Raw genomic sequence first — 23,412 nt, 5'->3', positions numbered from 1 at the left:
AGCTCAGTGGCTTAAGCACCTGCCTGGCAAGTGCAGGGTAGCCTGAACTGCACAGCGAAACCCAAAAAAAAAAAAAAAAAAAAAAAAAAAAAGACATCAGAGAATGGAAAGATACCCCTGTTCCTGGATAAGAATATTGTCAAAATGACCAAACTCCCAAGACTAATATATGGGTTTAATGCAATCCCAAGTGTTATGGCTTGCATCTAGATGTCCCCTCAAGGCCTCAGGCAGTCATAGGTGGGGCTTTTCAGAGGTGGCTGGATCTAGAGTGTGTGATGCTGGGATCAAGGGTGTGTGAGTACTCAATTAGTTTACTGATTGGTTTGGCACCTGCCCTAAACCAGGTAGCCTAGATAGAATATAAAAGTGGCAGAAAGAAGCTGCTATTGCCCCTTGTATCTTGGTGCCTTCTGCTTTCTGCCTTCTGTCTTCTGCCTGCCACAGACTGTTTCTCCACTGCACTATCCCTCTGCTATGCCCTGCTGCCTTGGAGCCAGCTGATTATGAACTGAAACTTCCTCAAACTGTGAGCCACAGTAAACCTTTCTTCCTCTAACTTTGGGTGTTGGGTATTTTGTCTCAGCTGTGAGAAAAGTAACCAGGACAGTGTGTGATTACTAAATGAATCCACTAATTGGTTTGGCACAGTTTTAAAAGTAGATAATAAGAAGGTCCTCCCTGGATGGGAGTGCTACTCACCTAGGGGTGGGTAGCCTGGATAAAATATAAAGCACAGAAAGAAGGTTGTCACTTGTTGCTTGCTACTTTGCTGCCTTCTGCCTGCCATGATCTGTTTCTCCTCTGTGATGCCTGTCTGCAATGCCGCCCTGCCTTAGAGCCAGCCAACTATGAACTGAAACCTCTACAAACTGTGAGCTACAATAAACCTTTCCTCCTTTGACTCTGCGTGTCAGGTATTTTGTCTCAGCAACAAGAAAAAGTAGCTAAGACACCAATCAAAATACCAGCAGCACTCCTCACAGAACTAGAGAGAACAATCTTAAAATTCATATGGAACCAGAAGAGACCCAGAATAGCAAAAGCAATTCTGGGCAACAAGAGCAAACTAGGAGACGTCACACTCCCAGATTTTAGGTTGTATTACAAAGCTACAGTGATAAAATCAGCACGGTATTGGCACAAAACAGACTAAAGCCTCAGTGGAACAGAATAGAGGATGCAGAAACCTCTCCAGACACATTTCCCTATCTAATCTTTGACAAAGGGACCAAAAACATACACTGGAAGAGAGATAGCCTTTTAAATAAATGCTGGGAAAACTGGCTAGTCACACGCAGAAGACTGAATCTAGACCCATCTCTCTCACTGTGTACTAATCTAGAATGAAAATGTATCAAAGACCTAAGTTTTAAAACAAAAACAATCGCTGGAAAATGAAATAGATGAGACTCTTGAAGACATGGGCATAGGCAAGAACTTCCTGAATAGAACCCTAACTGCACAAGAAATAGTATCAAGAATCAACAAATGGGATCATATCAAATTAAGAAGTCCCTGGATAGAAAAAGAAACAACCAATAGAGCGAAGAGACACCGTACAGAAGGGGAAAATTTTTTCCAGCTATTTTTCAGAGGACTAGTATCTAGAGTATATAAAGAACTCAAAAAAATTAGACTCCCCCAAATAAAAGACTCAACCAAACATGGGCAACTGAAATGAACAGACACACTTTTTCCAGAAGTACAAACAGCCAAGGAATACATGAAAAAATGTTCAACATCTCTGGCCATTAGAGAAATGCAAATTAAAACAACACTGAAATTCCATCTTATCCCAGAAAGAATTGTCATTATCAAGAAATCAAATAATAATAATAATAATAATAAATGCTATTGAGCTTGCGGGGGAAGAGCAACTTTCTTCATTGTTGGTAAGGGTGTAAACTAGTACAACCACTTTGGAAATCAGTGTGGAGAGTCCTCAAAAAACTAAAAATAGAGGGCCAGGGATATAGCTCAGCAGCACAGCACCTGCCAGGCAAATGAGAGGTCCTGAATTCAATTCCTGGTACCAAAAGAAACAGAAAAAAGAAAAAAAAAAACCCAACAAACTAAAAATAGAAATTCCATTAGACCCAGCTACTCCCTTTCTAGGTATCTTGATGAAAGAGCTAAAGATAGTATATTACAGCGATACATGCAAACCCACGTTTATAGCAGCACAATTCATAAGAGTTAAATCTTGACAGTGACCAATTTGTCTATCAACATGGATAAAAAGTGTATTTATACACAGTGGAGTACTAGACAGGAGAATAAATTGGAGTCATTCGTTGGAAAATGGGTGCACCTTGCGACCATAACGTTAAATGAAATAAGTCAGACACACAAGCTTCAGTAGCACATGGTTTCACTTATATGAGAAACCCAAGTGTAAAAAGCAAAATGGAAGATAAAAGGAAATAAGGAGACAGAGCTTTTGCAAGGGAGAAGGGGACCAAGAGATGGAGAGAAAAGAGGAAAGAGGGGAGGGGAGGGGAGGATAAAGATAATTAAGATGTGTTCATACATATACTAACTCCTCGCGATGTGTGTAATCATTGTGTACTGCCAACATGTACTAATAAAAAGAGGAGTAAAACAATAAAGAGAATAATAAACAAAAAAATTCCTGGATCTTTATACATGTGTATGTACTTGTTGGCCAAGTCTTTATGTTCCTTGAAGAAAGGGTCCCAAGAAGGTCCTTGAGGGCCACAAAAGCATCCCCAGAAGAGGGACTGGTGTCTCAGTTGCAGCGGTGGGGAGACTGTGACGTCCACCGTGGAGCTGGCCGCTCAGTCAGCATGGAGCACAGCTGCAAGCGGGGAGTGGCAGGAGAGGGGGATGGGGTTAGGGAGAGATGAGACCGAGTCACCCTAACGGAAACTACAGGGGAGCTTAAGGGTAAGAGATGCAGCCCCGCTGGCACTCGGAGGTAGCTGGTCTGCAAAGGATGGATGGGAAGCAGAGGGATCCATCCCTAGGGAATGTTACAGAGGCCTGTGCAGCAGTCCCTGATGCCACGAGCCCAGGCAGTACCTGTGGAGACGGGAGACGTTAAAGTGTGGGATAGACAGCCAGGAATGATATCAGACGTGGTGTCCTTTGACCCAGAGATAATGGAAATTGAAAAGCAGGCCATGGAGTAAGAGAAGGCAGGCAAAGCTTTCATGGGGAGGTAGCAGAGAATAGAGAGGATGAGTTGGAGGGGCCACGCACAGCACCGTGGAGAGGATCAGGCTGGATGTCAGCAAAGGAAAGGGCCCAGTTTTCATGGAGTTTCTAGGCTGGGCTGGGGTCTGGTTGACCATTATCTGCATTCTGTTTCTACAAGGTGGCCGCAGGGAATTCCGTACAATGTGAAGGAGGCCGTGTAGTCCCCATGAAACAACAGCTTCTGCTTGGGCTGGGGACAGCCTCAGTTTTTCAGAGACTCGGCTGGAACCCGGGTTGACTGCGGGTTTAGAGAAATGGCCAGAGCCCCATGCACCATTCCAGGGGTCTGGAATAGGACACCGTCAAAGCTGGCACCTGAATGTCCCTGCAAACCATGCGAATACCATAGTTACTCTCGGTATCCTCGGCCTTGAAGGCAGATGAGATAGGTTAGGTAACCTCAGGGCTAACAAACCTTGTACGACTAGCTTTTCGGCAGACACTTCTCATGTGATTAATGTGACTACGTGCATAGCTGAGCAGGGATCTCACCCCAAAATTAAAGTAATGGAGACAGGTACAAAATGAAGAAAGAGACTCCAAATTTTATCCTGGTGTTAGTGACTCATTGCATATCTGTAGGCTCGAATGAAAAGTCACTGTTTCTTAGCAAAAGCAGCGTTTGTGTCCTGACTGCCTCAGAAGATAACACTTCATGCTTTTAAGGACTAACGCGTTAAGGGCCCAGGAGTTAGCGTGGCCTCTGCCCCTCTGTGATGATCCCAATAGTTTTATCCTCCCATCTGGTTTATTCGTGGAGATGCTATGGTGAAGGCATCCTGACTTTAAGGATGCACCTGGTTTTTGAGGTCAGGAAGGCTGTTGGGAAGAGTGAGGGCAAGGAAGCACACCCACCATACTTTTAGTGGGTAGCAGGCCCTAAGTTGAGGCCCCAGGGGTGCACCTGCCCCGTGTCCCTGCAGCTGTCTCTCAGACATGAATCAAATTCTGCCTCCCCGCTTGGGGGTTGTGCAACCATGAGAAGTCGCTCAATTGTCCTCATTGCAAGTATTGATAACGTCACACACTCTTCTCTTGCCAATTTTTTTTGGTCTTTTTGAGACAGGGTATCCCTATGCAGTTCAGGCTGGCCTTGAGCTCAGTTTGTAGCCCTGGCTGGTCTTGAACTCACAACAATCCTCCTGCCTCAGCCTCCCGAGTGCTGGGATTACAGGTATGCACCACCATGCCTGGCTCTCCTGCCAATTTAAAGACTAAATTAAATTAGCTGGCTATAACAATGCCCACCTATTTGGTGCCTGGCACAAAATGGGAGCTGAATAAATGTCAGCTCTCTCTTTCCACCTTTTATTCTCCAGTTCAACTCCTACAGGAGTTACAGGAAGGGCACTTCTGAGTAGAGGTAGTGCAGTTTTAAGGTTTTGACCTGCAGGAGTTGGGTAGCAGCTGGGCTATTTAGAAGCTGCATGGAGCTAAGGATGCTGTGGTCTTGGGGGATTCTACTTGTTGGTCCTTCTAGCCCGAATAAGGAGATAAGAGGGAAAGTCATAGTGCATAGAATGACAGAGCTGAAATAAAAAATAATAATGATGCCTGTAATTCCAGCACTCAGGAGGCTGGGGCAGGAAGATTGATGTGAGTTTGAGGCCAGTGTGGGTTACAAAGTGAGTTCAAAGCCAGTCTGAACAGCATAGCAAGATACTGTCTCAAAACAATATGAATAATTATGTTTTCATCGTACCATAATTGTAATGACTTTTTATTAAGAAAATATATTTTTGAATAGGTACAAAATAAAATCCATGGAACCATCACCCAGTTTTAACAGGAGGCATAATTTTACCATTCTTACATCATCTGTTTACTGTGGAAGATCACCTAGGTGACTCTCCTTGAAAGAGGAGCAGCTGTCTCTGTTCCGGCTGAGCCTGATCCTGTTTCCATATATCGATATATACAGAGCTGGCTGGGACTGTTCCTCATCCCTTCAACTGGCTTTAAGCAACGCATATTGGTCCAGCCAAGGTGCTGGTGGTGATCCTTGGAGATGGCAGGCGTGTTTCCCCGACCTGACCCCCGCCCCTTGCTCCCTCCAGTGAGCCGGGATGAGGCGGGATGTGTGAGCCAATGTTGTCCGCTGGGATGAGCCTTGGGATAGAGGCTATGACTTCCTGGGGCTTGAAAGATTACATATCAGAGCTGAAGCACCGACCCCAAACATTAGATACTCTCTCAGTTGTGTTACCCAGATTACTCTTTCTGTATAGCCTTCTCTGTGCATTTGCAGAGGTGATTTCAAGGCTCCTACCTAGCCCAGCTCACGGCACTCACCTACTTCCCGCTGTTCTCACAGTCACTCATCCTCAAGCCACTCCCTTCTTCAAGAATGAATAAAACCTGGGCTCGGCCTTGGGTGGAGGCCTTTGTTCCAGATGGCCATCATCGTGGCTGGACTTAGGACCCCTGGGCTCCCATAACTACAAATATGCCTTAGTGTCTTTATTCTCGCCATGGGCTGTACTGGAAGTGGTAGATTGGAATTGACTTGCTAGAATTCCAATAACTTTTCATGGGGTTACAAATATGAACTTCCTGGGCCGCAGTGAGGACCAGGAGGGCTCTCTATACTTTACTCCATGTTTTTTGGCAATGTCAGATTATTTTACCACATAGTATATTCTTTGAGAAGGCCTTGTTTGTTTATTTGTTTGTTTTTTGAGACAGAATCTCACTGTGCAGTTCAGGCTGGCCCTGGACTCACGGCAGTCCTCCTGGCTCAGTCTCCCAAGTGCTAGGATTACAGGTGTGTGCCCCCATGCTTGGCTGAGAAAACCATTATTTTAAAAAGGTAACTATTATCACATCTAACAATAACAAATTTTAATATTATATAATACCCCATCCATGCCCAGTTTCCCCAGTTGTATTAAAAATTGTCTTTCTATTGTTTGAGGATATAAATAACTCGTACGTTGTGGTGGTATCTTATTTTATCTATGGCAGTTTCCCTCATTTAAAAAATGGCATTTATTTGTTGAAGAAACCAGGTCATTTTTCATGTAAATTTTTTTCTATGATCTGGATTTGTTGATTGCAATCTCATGGTGTCATTTTGTGTGTTCCTCTGTCCCTTGTATTTCTTTTAAAGTGGTAGTTTTATCTGTAAGTTTGATTACTTTCAGGTTCCATCCTCTTGGCAGGAACGCTTCATAGGTTGTGCTGTGTACTTTCTTTTATAGTTTATCAAGAGGTAATTTCTTTTTTTTCTCTTTTAATGATATTAAGATTTATCAGTAACTCCAGGTATTATCAGCTTGATCTCTTACAAAACCCTCTATAACCTTTCACCTAGTAGCAGTAATAAACTGATGTTTACCTAAGTATATTATTTCATTAGGAATTGTGAACTAATGACTTTTATAATTCTTTCATTTCCTCAACATTTATTAGCATCTATGAAAAACTGTTCCTTAGTAAATCCTTGGTAGAACAGTTTTTTGAGGAAAAGTAGGATAAAGCCTTGATTTCTTTTTTATCAGTTTTTGATTAATTTATCAACTTTGCCATTAGGTTTTTGAGGAAAGGGGAAATATTAAGAACTCATGGGAAAGACAAAAAACCAAATAAATAAAAAAAATTTAAAAAGCCTGGCGTGGTGGTGCACGCCTATAATCCCAGTACTTGGGAGGCTGAGGCAAGAGAATCGTTGCGAGTTCGAGGCCAGCCTGGGCTACAAAGTGAGCTCAAGGCCAGCCTGAACTGCATAGTGAGACCCTGTCTCAAAAAGACAAGAAAAAAAAAACTAAATAAAAGAAAAAAAAAAGAACTCATGGGTTTTGTATATTTGAAATGTTTCAATCCATTATAGTCATTATTTTTTGGCTATTAGGAACTCCTTTAAAGTTGGCCACTGAATAGTACTTTATAATTTATAAGATACTTAACATGCATTAGTCATTTGAACCTCAGAAATAACCTTGCAGCCTGGGTATTATTACCCAGTTTTTCAGATGGGAAGTCTAGATCGTAGGACTTGAACCAAGACTTAATGTCTATTGTTCTTTCCAGTACAATGAGAGTGGAAGGTAGGAGAATTATTCTCCTATTTGCCTTTTCTCTGGCTCTGAGATTAAATGGCAGATCCCTTTGACCAGTGGGAATATGACATTAAGCAATCTCCACGTTAGAAGACATTACTCGTGGCAAACGCTGTTGAGAATGGTGTTATGCTGAGAATACTGTAACTTGGTAAATAGGCTCTCTCAACTTTGTTTGTGAAGCATTTCAATTTTGATTACTCTGTGTGGGAGCTGCTTCTCAGATGAGTGTCATTTTATGGTCTGCCCATGTCTGGGGAGCTGGCATTACAAGCTGCCTAGTGTTTTTAATTCAGAAGTTCTTCTAAAAGAAACCTTAGCCTCTTATATTCCAACCCTAGTTTTAATAGCATAAGCTATTTCCTTCTTATATAGCTTTGTGGGCATAGTAATAAAATAAATACCACAAAATCACTGATGAGATGAAAATTGAGCTCCCTGCTTCTGTGCAGCCATGTAGGTAAAACAGTAATTGGCTCTGATAATAACTTTTGTTCTTACAAACCGAAGTCTAAATGAGAGTCACATTTGATATATCTGCTTGTAATTACTATCAAAAGGAGAGAAGACCAAGTTTAGACTGTTCAGTGACTCAAGATAAATTAAATAAATTGCTGTCTTTTCTTGACCAATTTAAGAAAACTTTTTAGAAATTATTTCTGATATTTATCATACCACTGGTAAAAAATGATCATCTTCCAGAACATGTTTTCTGCTTAAAGGAATGCTTAATTTTATTTTTAAAAAATATCTGTAATTGTTTTTTCTTGGAAAAAAACCTTAAACTGGATCTAATAATGCAGCTGATACTTATAAGTATTTTCCTATATATTCTTATAGATGGTTTGTAAGACAAATTCATGTTTTGAAGTATTTGGCCGTGGTTTTCAGTAAACCCATTTGATATATTATCTAAATATATATTCATGTAATAAATTTTTATAGGGAAATTAAATTAGGCATGCTATATATTATTATTTTGGTACACACACACTTTGGTTTAAAAGAGTAAATATTAGACTATTAATAATGTTAAGAGATCTTTCCTGTTGTTTAGAAGCCAACAATAAAGAATTTATGTTACAACCTATCATTTTTGTTTCCGTTTACATACTGATTTATTTCTAGAAATATCTCTGTCCAGTGCCACAGAAATGCAAAAATGGCCAGACAACAGCTGGATTTTAAAGCCAGGTTTAACAGTGATTCTGTATTTGGTCATTTTTTCCCTGCACCAGTCCCATAACCGCACAAAGCTGAAGGAGCACAGTAAAATGAAGAAAACTGCTCTGGTCCACTGAGACAGTGATCCCAGAATGAAAAAGTTCTAACAAAGCCTAGACGTGATAGATGAAGCTATTACCATCAACTGTATCCAGAACACACATTTTTAAAACACCCTAATTACAGAAACCTCATCCAGTCAATATAATACATATTAGCAATTTCCTGATCCTTGGTAGAATGGAAATTATTCTCAAAGTTTAATTAAGAAGGAAAAAAATTATGTTCAGGTATTAATTTCAATAAAAGAGGCACTAGGCTCCCGTGCAAAAACCCGAGAGTATGGGTTAGCCACAGAAGAAAAGCCGTTTGTAATTAGGCATTCGTTCCCTTTATCCTCACATTCCCCTGAAGGAGAAACTTACAGGATACACCATGTTTGCAACCTGTGTCTCCACATGGGCTACGTAAACCAGAGAGTTGAGGGCAGTTATTTGTAGATTTGGTTACTAAAATGCCATTTTATAAATACAAGGAAGGCTTGGAGCATGTGTTAAGAAGTAGCTTATATCTAGTCCACATTACATTCCAAAGGTATTTTTATAGCCTTTCCCTACACTTGGACCTTAGGCCATTTATGAATGCTTACGATTAAAGAAATAACTGAATCATGATCTAATCTATCTGGTTCCTACAATGGTTTTTACATTGCATCAGATCTCAGAACTAAGATGCTATTTTTTTTTTTTTGGTTCTGGGGATTAACACCAGGACCTCACACATGGTAGGCAAGTGCTCTTCCACTGAACTGTATACCTTCAGCTTCAGAACAGTGATGTTTAATTGAACTAAAATCAGCTTTCAAAGTTGTTCATAGTACCTCCAGCCACTTTAAAAAAAAAATACTACAAGTCACAAAGGTGCATATTCTACGATTTCATTCCCAAGAAATGTCCAGAACACATACATCAATAGAGACTGGAAGTGGATTAGTGATTATCTGGGGCTCAGGAGAGGAAGAAAGGGGAAGGGATTGCTAATGGGTAGGAGGTCTCATTTTGGGGTGATGAGAATATTCTAGAATAAGCTGCAATGCTTGCACAGCTCTGTGAATATTCTAAAAACCATTGAATTGTATATTCTAAAGGGTTGAGTTTTATGGGGTGTGAATTATATCACAATAAGCAAGTCACAAAAGGTGTTAGAAATTGTTGGTGATACCACATCCCTAGCTTCCTGCCATAGAATGCCAGAGTTGGGGGAGAGTTTGGGAAATGATCAAGTCTAGCTGTCACATTTTACAAGTAAAGAAACTGATGTCCAGAGAGGTGAAGTACTTCCACAGGATCCCGCTCAGCAGTCCGGGGTGGAGGCGGAGCTGGCACCCAGGGCTTCCGGCCCCCATCCAGTGCCCCTCTTCACCACCACTGTGCTGCCCGCTTGTGGTTTCTCTATAACCATCAGCAGTCATGGATCTGTGTGAGCAAGATGCTTATATTTTTTCTACTTGGAAGCACAAATTATCCTTATGGGCAGCAAAGTCTCCGTGAAGGAGTAGATACATCTACTGTGATAAACTGATCAGGTCCAGACTGAGAGCTACCTGCAAGTGTCCCTGGAGGAAAGTGGCCGCATGAACAGATCAAGGGAGCCCTCTACCTGTGTATTTGTAGCATTGATTTCATTGACAGAATCCTCAACCTAGGGAGCTAAAAATAAATTGAAACCAAGTATTCTTGTCCTTTGTCCACCTTGACTGACTTAGAGCACTATTTCTGAGAAGAGATAGTGTCTCGGGTTATATTTGCGTGAGCAGTTGGGTACATAGAGGAAAATCTGCACAAAGTTCCTTCTCAGTGAATTAAAGGGACCAATTAGCAGCCTAAATAAAAGACCCAAATATATTTTCCAGTGATAATTACATTAAAATCCTTATTTTCAAAGAAATTAGTATTCCTGTGAGAATATAAGATGGTAGCATTTTTGTTCAGCGGGCATGAAAGTTTCATTGTTTCTTTGTTGCAGCAAAAGATAGCGTTAAATGTAAAAATCATGCAAGATCCTGAAAACATGCACCACCGAGCTGCTGTAAATGCGAGCTATGGAATCAGACTGCCATATACTAATCAGAGAAAAGCACGTGTAAGTAATGAGTTGTTTTAATAACACTTAATTTTTTTTTAAGAATCAAAAGTCATTTATTAGTGGTCTAAGGGATAATGTGGATTTAAAGTGAAAATGGGATTTTTTTGTCCTATGAATTTTTTTGGAGATGAAACAGAGTGGCTTTCGTTCTGTCTGTCATTAGCAATGATTAAGAAAATGTAAAGCTATTTTGAAAAACCCGTTCGTAGCTCATTCAGACCTCTCTGTTGTATTTGATATTCCTAAACAGTTCCATAATTATAACAAGGAAAAGTAATTTAATGACAAAATGAGTTAACAGAGAAATTTTAAATGTTGTGTATCTTGGATAGTAGGCTTTCCACTAGAAAAATAAAAACAACAGCTAAGTGCCCTACTTCAAATTATGTATACCCCTATAATGCAAGAATTTAACAATATTCTAAATCTGAAGCAAGCAGGAACTCGTCTTTTATGTCAGCAAAATAATGAGAGGGGAAAATAATCAAATGTAGATTCGCATGAAGGAATCTCTGAAGCTATTCTTATTTTTTGCCACTGACTTGCTACTAAAGTGTCCCAAAGCGAGGACTGTACTCTTTCTGTGCTGTGGGGTTTTCTTAGGAGAATTAAGGGTAGGGCTTCATTTTTAATAGTGAAATTATTTAATTCGAGATTATTTCTAATGCTATAAACAATTACTGAGGTGGAATCTATCCATTTTTTTAGAGTACATTTTTTTCACCTGTGTGTCTCTCCAAAGCTCTTAAATGTATATGTTGGTGAAATTAAAACTAAAAACAAGATTAACTGTAGGATTAAATTGCAAAGCCATTTTCTAACCAGCACAATAGTCTCTGAGATTAATCTTCCAAATTTCCCTCATAGACGTTTTCAACTGCCTACTTCCTTCGTGTAACTTAGAAATATATTTTCAGCCTCTTTTATGTGCTTTATGTTATCCTAACAGGTTCGCTTTAAGAGCACTTTATCATAGAAATACTTTTATAGCCTAAGAAATAACCAGAAAGTTAGATATTTTTATTCCTGCTGAAACTTTATTTAAAATGTCACTGTGAATAATGTGAAAGGGTTTTTATCTGCTTCCCATGAGCCCAAAAGCCCTTGAAATAAAAATATTATTTCTCTGGCTGTACAGACAGAAGCAGATTTCTCTTTTGTCGTTGTTGGTTTTTCTCTTCCATCTAGAATTAATATTGGCTTAGCTGGTGGAGTGCTGAGGCTTTGTAGCCTAGGGCAATGGCAGCATTTCCTGCAAACTTTCTGTGTTGAGTGTTGGAATTCTTAAAGGCAAACCTCTAGTTGTAGGGAGAATTAAGCTTTGCTTTAGGGATCTGATAGAAGATTCAGACTTCAATAGGGGATGCAAAATTAAATCCCAAATTTGGGCCAGTATCTTTGTTATTCACTATATTTTTTTCTAATTTCTAAGTAGAATGTGTGTCATGCTTATTGTTTCCGTGTACTTCAAGCAAACAGGACATGGGGGAGTAGTTTGTCCTGTATGAATATTGATAATGTATATTCATTTTCCTTATCAAAGATCCCTTTGTTTCATAAAATTTGAGTCCATAAAAATCTACACCAGAGCGTTTTAAAATTGGATGTACACTATGTTGCTCGAACTGTTGGCGTTTTGATCAAAATGGTTTGCTGACTCTATCATTGTATGTTGATGAAAATATATGAGGGCACTACCTGAAAAATAGCATTCTCATTTTGGATTTAGGAAACAGAATTACTGTTCAGAAAGTCCTTTGACAGAAGTATTAGAGTATTTGTTTTTTTTGTTTTGTTTTGTTTTACATTTTGTTGTTGTTGTTGTTTTATTTTCTGGTACTGGGAATCGAACTCACGACCTCGTGCATGCCAGGCAGGCACTGTGCCGCCGAGCTAAATCCCCAGCCCCTAGAGTATTTGTTTTTAAGCGATCATGTAATGCATTTGAGGGCAAATGTAGCCATGTCTTACCACTTATAAAAATGGTCTTTAAAAGCACTTACCTATACTGAAGCATTAGCATTGAGAGGTGCAGCTGATTAAAAAAGCAACACAAGAGCTGATCGCTTTTCAGAACCGCTCTGAACACTCGAAGGGGATTACTATTTGGCAGCTGAGGGCCATGTGTTTCTTTAACTTCTTATGAAACTTGAACAGCTTGTCAAAAGCCTATAAATAATCTGAGGCAATTTTGACAAAGCACATTTGAATAGGTAGCCAGTTTACCTTATTAGTTCACAGGAGCTGGGAATACTATTTCCTTCTGATGGAAAGGTGCTGTCCTCGTGATAATAAGGAGCTGCCAGAAGATTTCAGGGCTTTGAAAACGTCCTGCACAGACAGGCGTGTCACAAGCTGCCTTCAGAATTTTATATTCTGTGACTGTATTGTGCAAAATAATTTACAAAACAAAACCATTAAAAGTGAAACTCACTAAGGATTTTTTCCAAATCTTAAATCTGCCAGATAAAAACCAAACAACCCCCGTAACATGTTGTTGAGTGGATCCTTATTTGTACGAGGAGCCGGGAAGAAATCCCTGGTACCGTTCGTATGTATGCACTGGCGTCTAGTTCTAGTTAGACTTTATAATGCAACACACTAAAAGATGTACAGAAAATTTGACTTTGATTTATTTTTTTTAAATAAAAAGCGTTTCTTAAAAGGCTTGAAACATGTATCTGTTAACATGAATTTTAAAAGAACGATTATGAATGCATAACAAAATAGCCAAACAAAACATTGCTTTGAATTGCTGCACAAATAACTCTGATAATAACTGTTATGACCTAGAAAAGAATCATAAAAACATTTTTCTTTTTGGCAAGCTATGAGTTGCTGTAGAATTATACCAGTCCTTCGGTCCCACTTTCCAAATAAATAAATATATAATGCAATGTAAACTTAGAATCTTTTATTTATTCATGAGATGGAATTTAATACTATTATGATTTCTAGATTTTATGAGTCATACGTTATGCAGTGTTTTTCACTAACTTAGTTGGGTAGCAACCACACTTCACAAATCATACTTTCATTCTTTACTGTTTCACTTGGGTTGTACATAGTAATCTCCCTCTCACCGAAAGCGCATTCATTTCTGAGATGATAAAGTAATGGAAGCGAGGCAATTGTGTTAATGTCAAATGATTAGAAGAAATACCAGACGTAAAGGGCGGGGGCGTGGGGCGGTGGGTAGAAGGACGATTTCAAAACATGATTGTGTTCTAAGCCCATGCATATGGCCACAATTACAGTCACGACATAATTTGGCAACGGTAGCAGAATTAGATTTAAACAAATTGATGTTACACTGCAGTAATTCAGAATGAGCTTGTTGCATTTATAAACCATAACAAGAAGCAGAGTGAATTAATAAACCCTTCTTGTCACTAAAAATAAAAAAGGGAATAATTGCTGAGACGGAGTTAACTTAACAGATGACTATAGTCAGCATCCTTTCGGCCTAGATATGGGAAAGTGAAGGTCACCTCCATCTCAGATGACAAAGAGGGAACATTGTGTTGGTAAACAAATTAATCTTTTGAAAGGTCGCCATTTGTTTTAAGTTTTTATCCAGTTCTTGTCATCTGGAATCAGAGATTGACTGTCATTTCACTAGGCAGGGGTGCAGTGGAAGCAGACAAAGCGGCTTCTGTACAAATCAGCATTCCTTGACAAAACCCTCTGCCTGATTGTGATGCTATGGGCTGCTGGTTTACAGCTGTCTCCGGACAAGAACGGAGGCCCACCCCTGAATCCCAATAAGATGGGCCTGCATATTCCGCCTGCTGTAAGCTGGCCCTTTGCCCACAAGTAAAATGTATTGTAGTTCAAGCCAGCAATTATCTCCTTTCCTTCCTTCTGTGCTGCTTCTGTTCCCTTTTTCCAAAAACAGATGTGGGTATTCACTCAAGTTCTGCATCTATTCTCCCTCGCACCTGCCAGGGCAGGATTTTGACAGAGGTAGAGGTGGAGGGAGGCAGCAGGCAACAATCAGATGTAATTTCTTTGAGAGCAGTTTAAAAAGAAAATGTTGATTTTTCAGGAAGTGTGGAGTCAGCATCTTGCCCCCCACTTTTCCCAGGAGCATTTGGTAAATTAAATTAGTCAAACAAAAGGAAATAGCTTTAAAGATGTTCTGAAACGCCATATCCTATTTATGACACGCAGTCATTACCCAAGGACTGCAATGGCGCGCATGGCACCCCATTTCCTGACGCTGGTGGCTCAGAGAGAGCTTCTGGAAACACAGTGATGGCTTGTGCCCGACCCGGTCCACAGTGGTGGAGGTGGTGTGTGTTGCCTTTGCATGTTGTTATTTTTGGCGTCATGGGAGAGAAGAAAGCAATGTGACAGTGGCTGGAGTGTTTCTGGAAACCCCAACGCCCAGGGAGTAGGGACAAGCAATTAGAAGTTACACCCTCACTGCATAACATTCCTCAAAAGCCACGCTGTGGGGAGTCTCTAACTGCCTTCAAACACCGTAGTTCCTAAGCTTCTGGGCTAAGGTCCTGCGAACAGCCCCAAACGGACCCTGCAGTGAACTGGAAGCATTTAAGGTAGTGATTCTAGTCACACTGTCGCTACACTGGGGGGGTCCCCAGAAACACCTCCATTTCCTCCTACGTAAAATGTCCATCTCGTAGGATGGTACTAAGATTTAAGGGAGTTAAACCAGAGCACTTAGCAGAGGTCCTGGTACAAAGAAGTGCTCTGGAAATATTAATTACAACTGGTGAGTGTCGCATAGTGTACTGTGTCATTGTTTTTTTTTTTTTGGTTTTTGGTTTTTCTCCAGTACCGGGAACCGAACTCACGACCTTGCACTTGCCAGGCAGGCACTTTGCCGCTGAGCTAAATCCCCAGCCCCTGTGTCATTGTTTTATACTGTCCTTTAGAAACTTACACTGTTGTAGGGGCCAGGGGCGGGATCCAGAATATTGCTGAGATGCCTCCTGGGGATACTACTTAATATTTCATAGGGCGATGCCATCTTTCCTACATAGCTATGAGGACGGGGGCTGTAGTCTGTCCTGTTTATCTGCTTTTCAAACCCTCCACAGCACCAGGCAGTGTTGGACACATAACACGTGCTATGGAGAAGACTGATATGTCCTCCCCTTCTGTGCAGTCTCTGCTTTGAAGCTGTACAACCTGATGCGGTCTGGAGTGAAGTCGTGATATTTTGGCCCCGCTCAGCCTGGTTGTCAAGGAAGGCATCCCCCGGTGGGCTGTATGAGACGGTTTTTACCCAGTGAAAGGGACTTGCTCCTGGATTCCAGAAACAGCCTTGCTGCTAACGAGCCATTTCCAGGAGTAGGTGCCTCTCCCTCGCTCGTTCTCACTTATAAAAAGGGGTAGGGGGATGGGTGGCAACTTGTGGGAGGGGCTGGAAGTAACACCCTGGCTCCCTCAGTCTCCTGATCTGTACAGCCAGGATAATGATGCCCGCCAGGCAGAGGTAACCTGGGGGTTATGGGTAATATATTATAGTGGCACATAACAAGCGCTTATCAAGGCCCTTGTCTTTCTGGAAAACAAATTAGCATTTAAAAATAATCTTATTTCCTTCTCTTTTCTTCACACCTGTGCTTTCAGAAAAGAATCTGCTTCAACGCTTTTCACACGCTAGTGCAAGTGAGAAGTAAGGCTTTTTAATTTGTTGCAGAGAACTCCAGTGAGTTTCAAAGAAGCTACAAGCATTTAATTCCCATTTCATTTTTATGTTAAATACTTAAGCTATTTTAAAGCATAATAAGGAACAATATTTGCATATTTAGGTGAGATATCGAATTTTAATGCATTAGCCTACCAGTGAGCTAATTTGTTCTGTTAAGTTATCTGTATGTGTGTGTGTGTACATTTGAATTTCCCATAAAGGTATTTTTAGTTAAATAAGGTACAGCTTTTTTGTTAGTCATATTTTGAAATTTAGATCTGCTCATGTGCATTTCTGTAATAATCATACAAACAAGCAAAGGTTACATGAGTTAATACGTGTAATAGTCTTAAAGCAATGTCTGGCCTTCCTAGTAAGCATTCCGTGAACATTAACTGGCATCATTAGTATTAGAATGCATATGTGTTACCATCAGCTAAAATGCCAGGCAAATTCTCTGGTCCCGAATTTTTGCACAGTGTTAACTGCCAACTGTACAATGATAGTAATATATGTTAAGTTGTGAATAATACAGCATTACAGACAGATTCATTTCTTGCTAAACTTGGCTCTTACGCAATTCAAAATGAGCTGTGATCTTCCATTTGCAGTGCAGGGTGTCAATATTACTTTATTTACAGCTACAGCTATCACTCAACAATAAAGCATCATCTCAACATTTGGACTCAAAATTCATTTGTTTTGAAGCTCTAGGTGAAGTCTGGAAGAGAAGGATTCTGAGATCTCTAAATGGGACCTGATAGAATGTCTTAGAATGATACATGACACAAATCGTTTTGGTCAGTCTTTCAAAAATAATGGCATGTGTTAAGCATGCCAGATAGTGTAGTAAGAGCTTTATGCACCTTAGCTTATTTAGTCCTTTCACCTATAAGTAGATGCCATCTTTATAACCATTTTACATGAGGAAACTGAATCTAAAATTAAGCCCATGATTATGCAGTAAGGAGAGTCAGAGTTCAAATTAATTATGATCTTTATTTGTCAGATTGCCCCTAATTGAGTATTTATCAACTAATCCTTAGCTATTGATGAACATGAGCAGCTATTAGGAATTATTAGTGATTCTATTTTGAAAAAAAAAAAACTTTCTACTACCTTTTTTTTTTGTCTTTTTGGGACAGGGTCTCATTATGTAGTTCAGGCTGGTCTTGAGCTCACTTTGTAGCCCAGGCTGGTCTCAAACTTGCAATAATCCTCCTGCCTCAGCCTCCCGAGTGCTAGGATTACAGACATGCACCAACCACCACGCCCAGCCCTACTATTCTTTAAAGATCATTTTACCTCTTACTCTTCTGGATCATTTTAATTGAAGAAAATTCTGAGATTATAAGTACCATAAAAAATTGAAGAAAATTTTGAGATTCTAAGTGCCATAACAAATTGTTAGCTATTTGAAATTATTTATCTCTTCATGTCAGGATTTTTTCCATCTTGTGCAGGCAAAAGAAAGTACATAAATAAATTGCGTGCTGTGATGGATGTAAGGCTACAGTTATTTTTTATAACTCTTGATTTTATAATTTGCCTTCACTGAAACAGCCTCCTTGTTTCCAATGTTGATTTATATTTATATGAATACAAATGTACTATATAAAACATTAAGATAATAAATATAAACATGTACGACGATATAAGTATTTGTGGCATACATATAAATATATGGTATCTACTTATGTTTGTATAGATAAAGTTCAAGGTGTAAAATTATGCAAATTCTTATAAAACTTGCATTTATTTATATATTACTATTCTACTTAAAGTTGTGTTTGGAAAACAGGTTCTACTGTTGGAAATAAATTTGAAAAGCTTTGGCAAGGACTTTTACCTCTCCTAAGGGTATTTACTTTTTCACGAGAGAAAATCTTCTATTTAATTAAAACAAAAGAATTAAACTCTTTTCAAGGATATCAAGTGGAAGAAGAGGGAGTGGGGGATCTGGGAAGGGAGGGTTTGTATCGCTCTGAAATCCCCTCTATCTGCAGCTACCCAACTAGACCTGCTCCCCTTGTGATGCACTCCTCAATTTGTGCCTTTTGACTTTGCAACACAGGCTTTGGACTTGAGTATTTGAGACCACACTAAGAGCCTGTGTTTCTAACCTCAAGATGAGGTGGACAGAAGGCCTCAGTTGTATCTGTGACAGGTTTCAGGCACAAGGGACCCATGGTTAGAACTGAATTTCAGTATAATCGATTTCTCACGTATTTCATTTCATGCATTTTAAAACTATTATTCTGAGCAGGGGCCCATAGACTTCACCAGGCTGCCAAAGGGTCTGCGACCTTCCCAAACTAATATTCTCTGTGGAAGGTCTTGTCTTTCACACACATACCCAGAGTGGGGTGGAGAATGTATCAGAACCAAGAAGTATCCCCCAAATTCTGTCTTTGTTGTGTATGAAATACTTCTGTCAGTCAATGGTGCAGAAAAGGTGGATATACTTGGACTGCCACCCCAGATTTTCCTGAGAATTGTACCTTCCTGGTAAAATTAGACAACTCCAAATTGTAACTATTGTTGTGTTTCTATTGCAAGGAGGAAAATGGATCACCCCCCAAAGTGGTAATGCTTGGAAATATTATAGTAAGTGCTCAGTTTAAACCATTCGGAAGCAAAAAGACTGCAGCGAGGAGCACGGTAGCATTAGCCACAAGAGAAATGGGCCTAATAGAATTGTTTTTATCATGGCCCAGGTTAATTATCTGCAGAGAGGTACTTGAGATGAATAAATACTATTGCTGTGTTCTCCAGTAGCCTAACCCATTGTTCCTTAAACTGTGCTTGAATTCAAGTATACATTCCTAACCTTGTAAAACCTCTTTGCTAGAATAGACGTAAGTCCTCATAGATTACAGTGAGTTACCCTAAGCTTTCTTTAAAAGCATAGTCTCTGAATCACAAGGCGTAATATAAACCCAAAACGTATTTGTTTGGAGAAGAGCCCTCTCATTAGGCTATAAAGTTGGGACAACATGACCTCAAAATTTTGGATTTACATAATCTTTTGATTTCATCTCTATCTGCAATTATAACTCAAATAATGATAATTTATGATTAACAACTAAGAGGTCCGAAAGCAGCCATGCACACTTTAGTGGAAAAAGCCAGATTGAGAGTCCAAGGACTGGGTTTCAATCCTACCCTCTGCCACTGCTAGAAACCAAGTTGTAAGTATATCAAATAGTCTGTAATGACTAAGATGTCTTATCTTTATCCTGTGAAGATAAACTGACTTATTTAGAGCCATAGCCAGGCCTCTGACTATGTGACTCTCAGACTAACGCTTGTGTGGCATCTTGTGGAACCACCGGTTTCTCGAGGGGAGGCAAAGTGGTGATCAGAGCAACAGAGAGATGGAGGCATGTCTCAACCCAGGCCTCGGAGGAACGGACGGCCACGGCTAATGGGCAGCGGTGTGCAGCTTCAGTACGAGAAGCAAGACAGCAAAGGCAGAGGTGGCTAATGATGAGGGTACAGAGGTCCGCTCGGAGTTTGCCTAATCATCGTGAATTTTTACAAAGAGGAAAACCAACCCCGTGTGTGGATGTGGAGGGCCAGCCGATAGACGACCTTGAACGGGCTCCTGAAATCTAATTGCGCGATCTTAGCCAGGATCATAAAAGAAAGAGCTTTAGGCAGATTTCTGAAATTAGATCACTTCTCAGGCTGCTCTACCTGAAGGGCATCTTTAAAATTCTTCTGAACAATATCTGTCCCTGGATGTCCTGGATGATTATTACACTGTATTTCCTCTCCTTCTGGCTATAAAGCAATAGTACTTTCCTGAATAGTATTATCTCCTGAACTTGTTAGATATTCGTGAGACTGCCTAATGAGAGGTCCCAGGCAGCAACTCTCCCTGGCCATTTCCCCTGGACTTCTTACCCTAATGCTGCGTGCCCTGCTGCTGCCCGGGACTCTACCTGTGACCTCATCTATGATCTTCACGTCTCTCCTCTCCCTCTCACATCGGGCCAAAGCGAGACTTGGAGAAGTGTAGTGGCAGCAAGAAAGAAGGATAGAGATGGGAGTGGTTGATTCCTTCCCGTCCTCCCTCGCCCTCGCCCACCTCCCCAGCTCCAATTCCTGAGCGCTTCACAGTGTGGTCCCCTCCCATTCTCAGCCCTTTCCCCAATATTCTTATGTGCAGAGATGCCAGAAGATTATCTTAATCGGAGTGTTTTCTGCAATGCATTGTGTTTCCACATTTATTATTTTTGCATGCTAAATGAAAAAAAAAAAAGTGGGATGGAGGGGATAAACTTTTTAGTTCCTAACCTTTTCCCTCTCAGAAGAACTTTAGAAAATGTTTAGTGTTCTTATTTCAAGTAGGAATTGCAACCTAAGTGCTCCGTGGCCAGGTGGGTAGTGACCGGTGGAAATGACTGAGTGTAGGCGCTAGACCCGCGTTCCTGGTACACGGAACCGTGCACAGCCCTCCCCACAGGAGGCAGCCTCAGCACTAGCCCTTTGCAGCTGAGCTTTCAAAAGAAGCTGGAAATTCATGTTTATATTTTTCTCTAAAATCTCCCGATTTTTAGATGTTTGATCAGATAATTTTTTAAAAACTTCAAAGAAAGTCCCCAGGTGTCCCTGTCTTTCAGGCCAACAGTTTATATCCCCCGGTTCAGAAAGAGGATGAGGCATGGTTCTCAGGTAGAGCGAATCAGGGGCAGGTAGGAGCTTGGTGGCAGCTTAGAGCCCTCAGCAGTGTGCTCACATCCGTGCACTTTGGGGCATGACCTGCAGCTTCACAGGATTAGGATCTGTGTTGGTCATTCCGTGCATACAAGTGAATTGCCAGAATGCTGATTTAGGTATCCTATGGAGAGCTATAATGGTCAAACAGACCTGAATGCTCGTCAGCTGATGTGAGAGCCGCGTATCCTTATTAGAAATCTACTCTGAAAGCCCCGTCAGAAGGCTGTTTAGTGAACAGAGACACTGACGAAGGACAATTAGTTGGGTGATCTGAACAGTGAGCAGCGTCACACACTTCTAGTCTGATGCATCTGTCTGTGAAGCTACACCTGCCAGAGGGACAGGAACACCTCCCTGTAAAGCGAGGGCTGCAGAAGGCTGAGAAATTCTGATCCTCTGATTCAGCTTGTAGAAGAATAACAAATAGCTACTATCTGCTTAGGGTTGACTATGTGAATTACATTGTATTATGCTGAGCTCCCATCTCACGTTAATCCCAGGGTGATGAGTGATACTGTCCTCATTTTACTGGTAAAGAAGCTTCAGCTTGGAGAAATTAAGTTACTTGCTCCACTAATACAATTAGTAAGTGGTAGAAGGCAGATTCAAATCCCGCTTTTGCTTTTTGGTGGTAGGAGGGATTGAATAGGGGGCCTTGGCACTGAACTACACCCCCAGCCCTTTTTTATTTTTAAATTTTGAGACAGGGCCTTGCTAAGTCACTAAGTTGCCCAGGATGGCCTCCAACTTGAGATCTTCCTGCTTCTGCCTCCCAGAGTGCGGGATTTTTGATGCGCACCACTGTGCCTAGTGAATCTGTGTTCCTAACTATTGCCTAAGCCCAGACCACACCAGCCACTTAAAGAAAAAGAATCCTTCTTTCTCCAAGCATGGATGGTGAGGGGTTCAGACTTACTCATCCCTCATGAACACACCTGGGGACTAGCCACTTTGTTGAAGATTTTTCTTAAGAGAACTCATTTTCTGAGTTCTAAAATGCCATACTCCATTTCTAAATCAGGAAGGAGCCTTACAGGAAGTTCTCAGGAGGGGTGGTAAAGTGCAAACAGGCAGTGACTTAGGAGACCAAGCACGGAGCAAGCTTTTTCTCAGCCTACTCTTCCCCACTAGTTAAAGGTGTCTTTCATACCTAGTGCTGGGGAGTTCAACATGGCCGTATTTGGGGGGAAGGGAGAGGATGGAATTTGTCAGCAAAGCCTTTTCAAACTGTAACTTGCTTATGGAGTTATCGTATTACCTGAGCATTGAGATCCTGAGGGAGGGGTTTGTCCCGTATTTCCACTGCCTGGGAGGTGGCATTCCGCTTGCCTCTATTTTCAAGTGTAGGACCTGGACATCAGCCGAAGGGAAGAGGAGTAAGAGACTGTATTAATTCAAAGCGTAGAACAGCAGCCTCCACTTCGTAATGCTGAATGCGTGCAGCACACCTAACTATGCCTCTGCTCCAAGCTGCACGGGAGCCACAGTGTCCTTCCTGCTGTGGGGAAACCGCGTGGTAAGGAAGATCTGAGATCTCCTAGGGCTTCTCGGGGTTGGGCACCGTATTAAGTACACTTTACATGGATTGTCTCATAAGAAGTAAGTACTATTACTACTTTTCTTTTACATCTGGGGAAACTGAGACAAGAAACAGTTCAATGAAACTTGCCCTGAGTCACACAGTTCAGAGTCAAAGCGTCATGATTCAAACTCAGCCAATCCGACTTCCAAACTGGCAGCCTTATTCTGTGCCATCTCCCCGGCAGGTTGGAGCAGGGTGATTTTGACCAGCGTCCGAGGGGTAGATCTGGAGCCCAGTCAGAAATCACTTCCTTAGTCATAGATGAATTTGATGGAGGGTGTTTTTCTGCTCTGGCCTGGGACAGAAGTAAGACAGAAGACTATCTAGAAAGAAGCTATCTTAATTCAAAGCCTAGAACAAAGAGAAGAGCTGGTACTTTTAAGATGGAAACTTTCCCATGTAGGTTGCCAACCCCTTTGAAGGTGGGGATCGAATTGCTATCTTCAGGCACAATGCCCAGTGTAAGAATCCAGGGTAAATTTGCGGTTGATTTCTGTCATAACACCACATGATGGAGGACTCTGAGTAACTACTCTTTAAAGACCTATGTGATTGAGTTGGGCTGTGTTAGGTTAAAATAAGCCATGATACGACATGTACCTCAGTTGTCTGCTTTGTAGAAAACTTATCTTTTGGGCCATAAAAATATCTTCTTCCTAAATCTCTTCTGGTAAAAGTAGTTTCCCCTTGACCAGATAATCATAGTATGCTTTTAATGCATTTATGGCGATGTCTTGAATGGAAAGGGAACTTTGCATTTTTTTCTGTGCTAGACCTCCTGGAAAGCAGATGAC

General features: G+C 40.9%; 1 protein-coding gene across 2 annotated transcripts in view; it reads left to right on the top strand.

Moving 5' to 3' along the window:
- Positions 1 to 23,412, top strand: part of Iqch (IQ motif containing H) — a 198,621-nt gene that overhangs the window by 32,024 nt on the left and 143,185 nt on the right. For both annotated transcript variants that reach the window (XM_013518930.1, XM_013518931.1), the window contains exon 5: positions 10,530 to 10,646. In XM_013518930.1, the coding sequence (XP_013374384.1) occupies positions 10,530 to 10,646 (117 nt within the window). The remainder of the gene's footprint in view (positions 1 to 10,529; positions 10,647 to 23,412) is intronic.

The sequence above is a fragment of the Chinchilla lanigera genome, unplaced genomic scaffold (genome assembly GCF_000276665.1).
Source record: "Chinchilla lanigera isolate Chin_1 unplaced genomic scaffold, ChiLan1.0 scaffold00049, whole genome shotgun sequence".
In the NCBI taxonomy this organism is placed as follows: domain Eukaryota; kingdom Metazoa; phylum Chordata; class Mammalia; order Rodentia; family Chinchillidae; genus Chinchilla; species Chinchilla lanigera.
The sequence above is the reverse complement of the archived record's forward strand: the minus strand, read 5'-3'. Positions and strand labels throughout refer to the sequence as shown.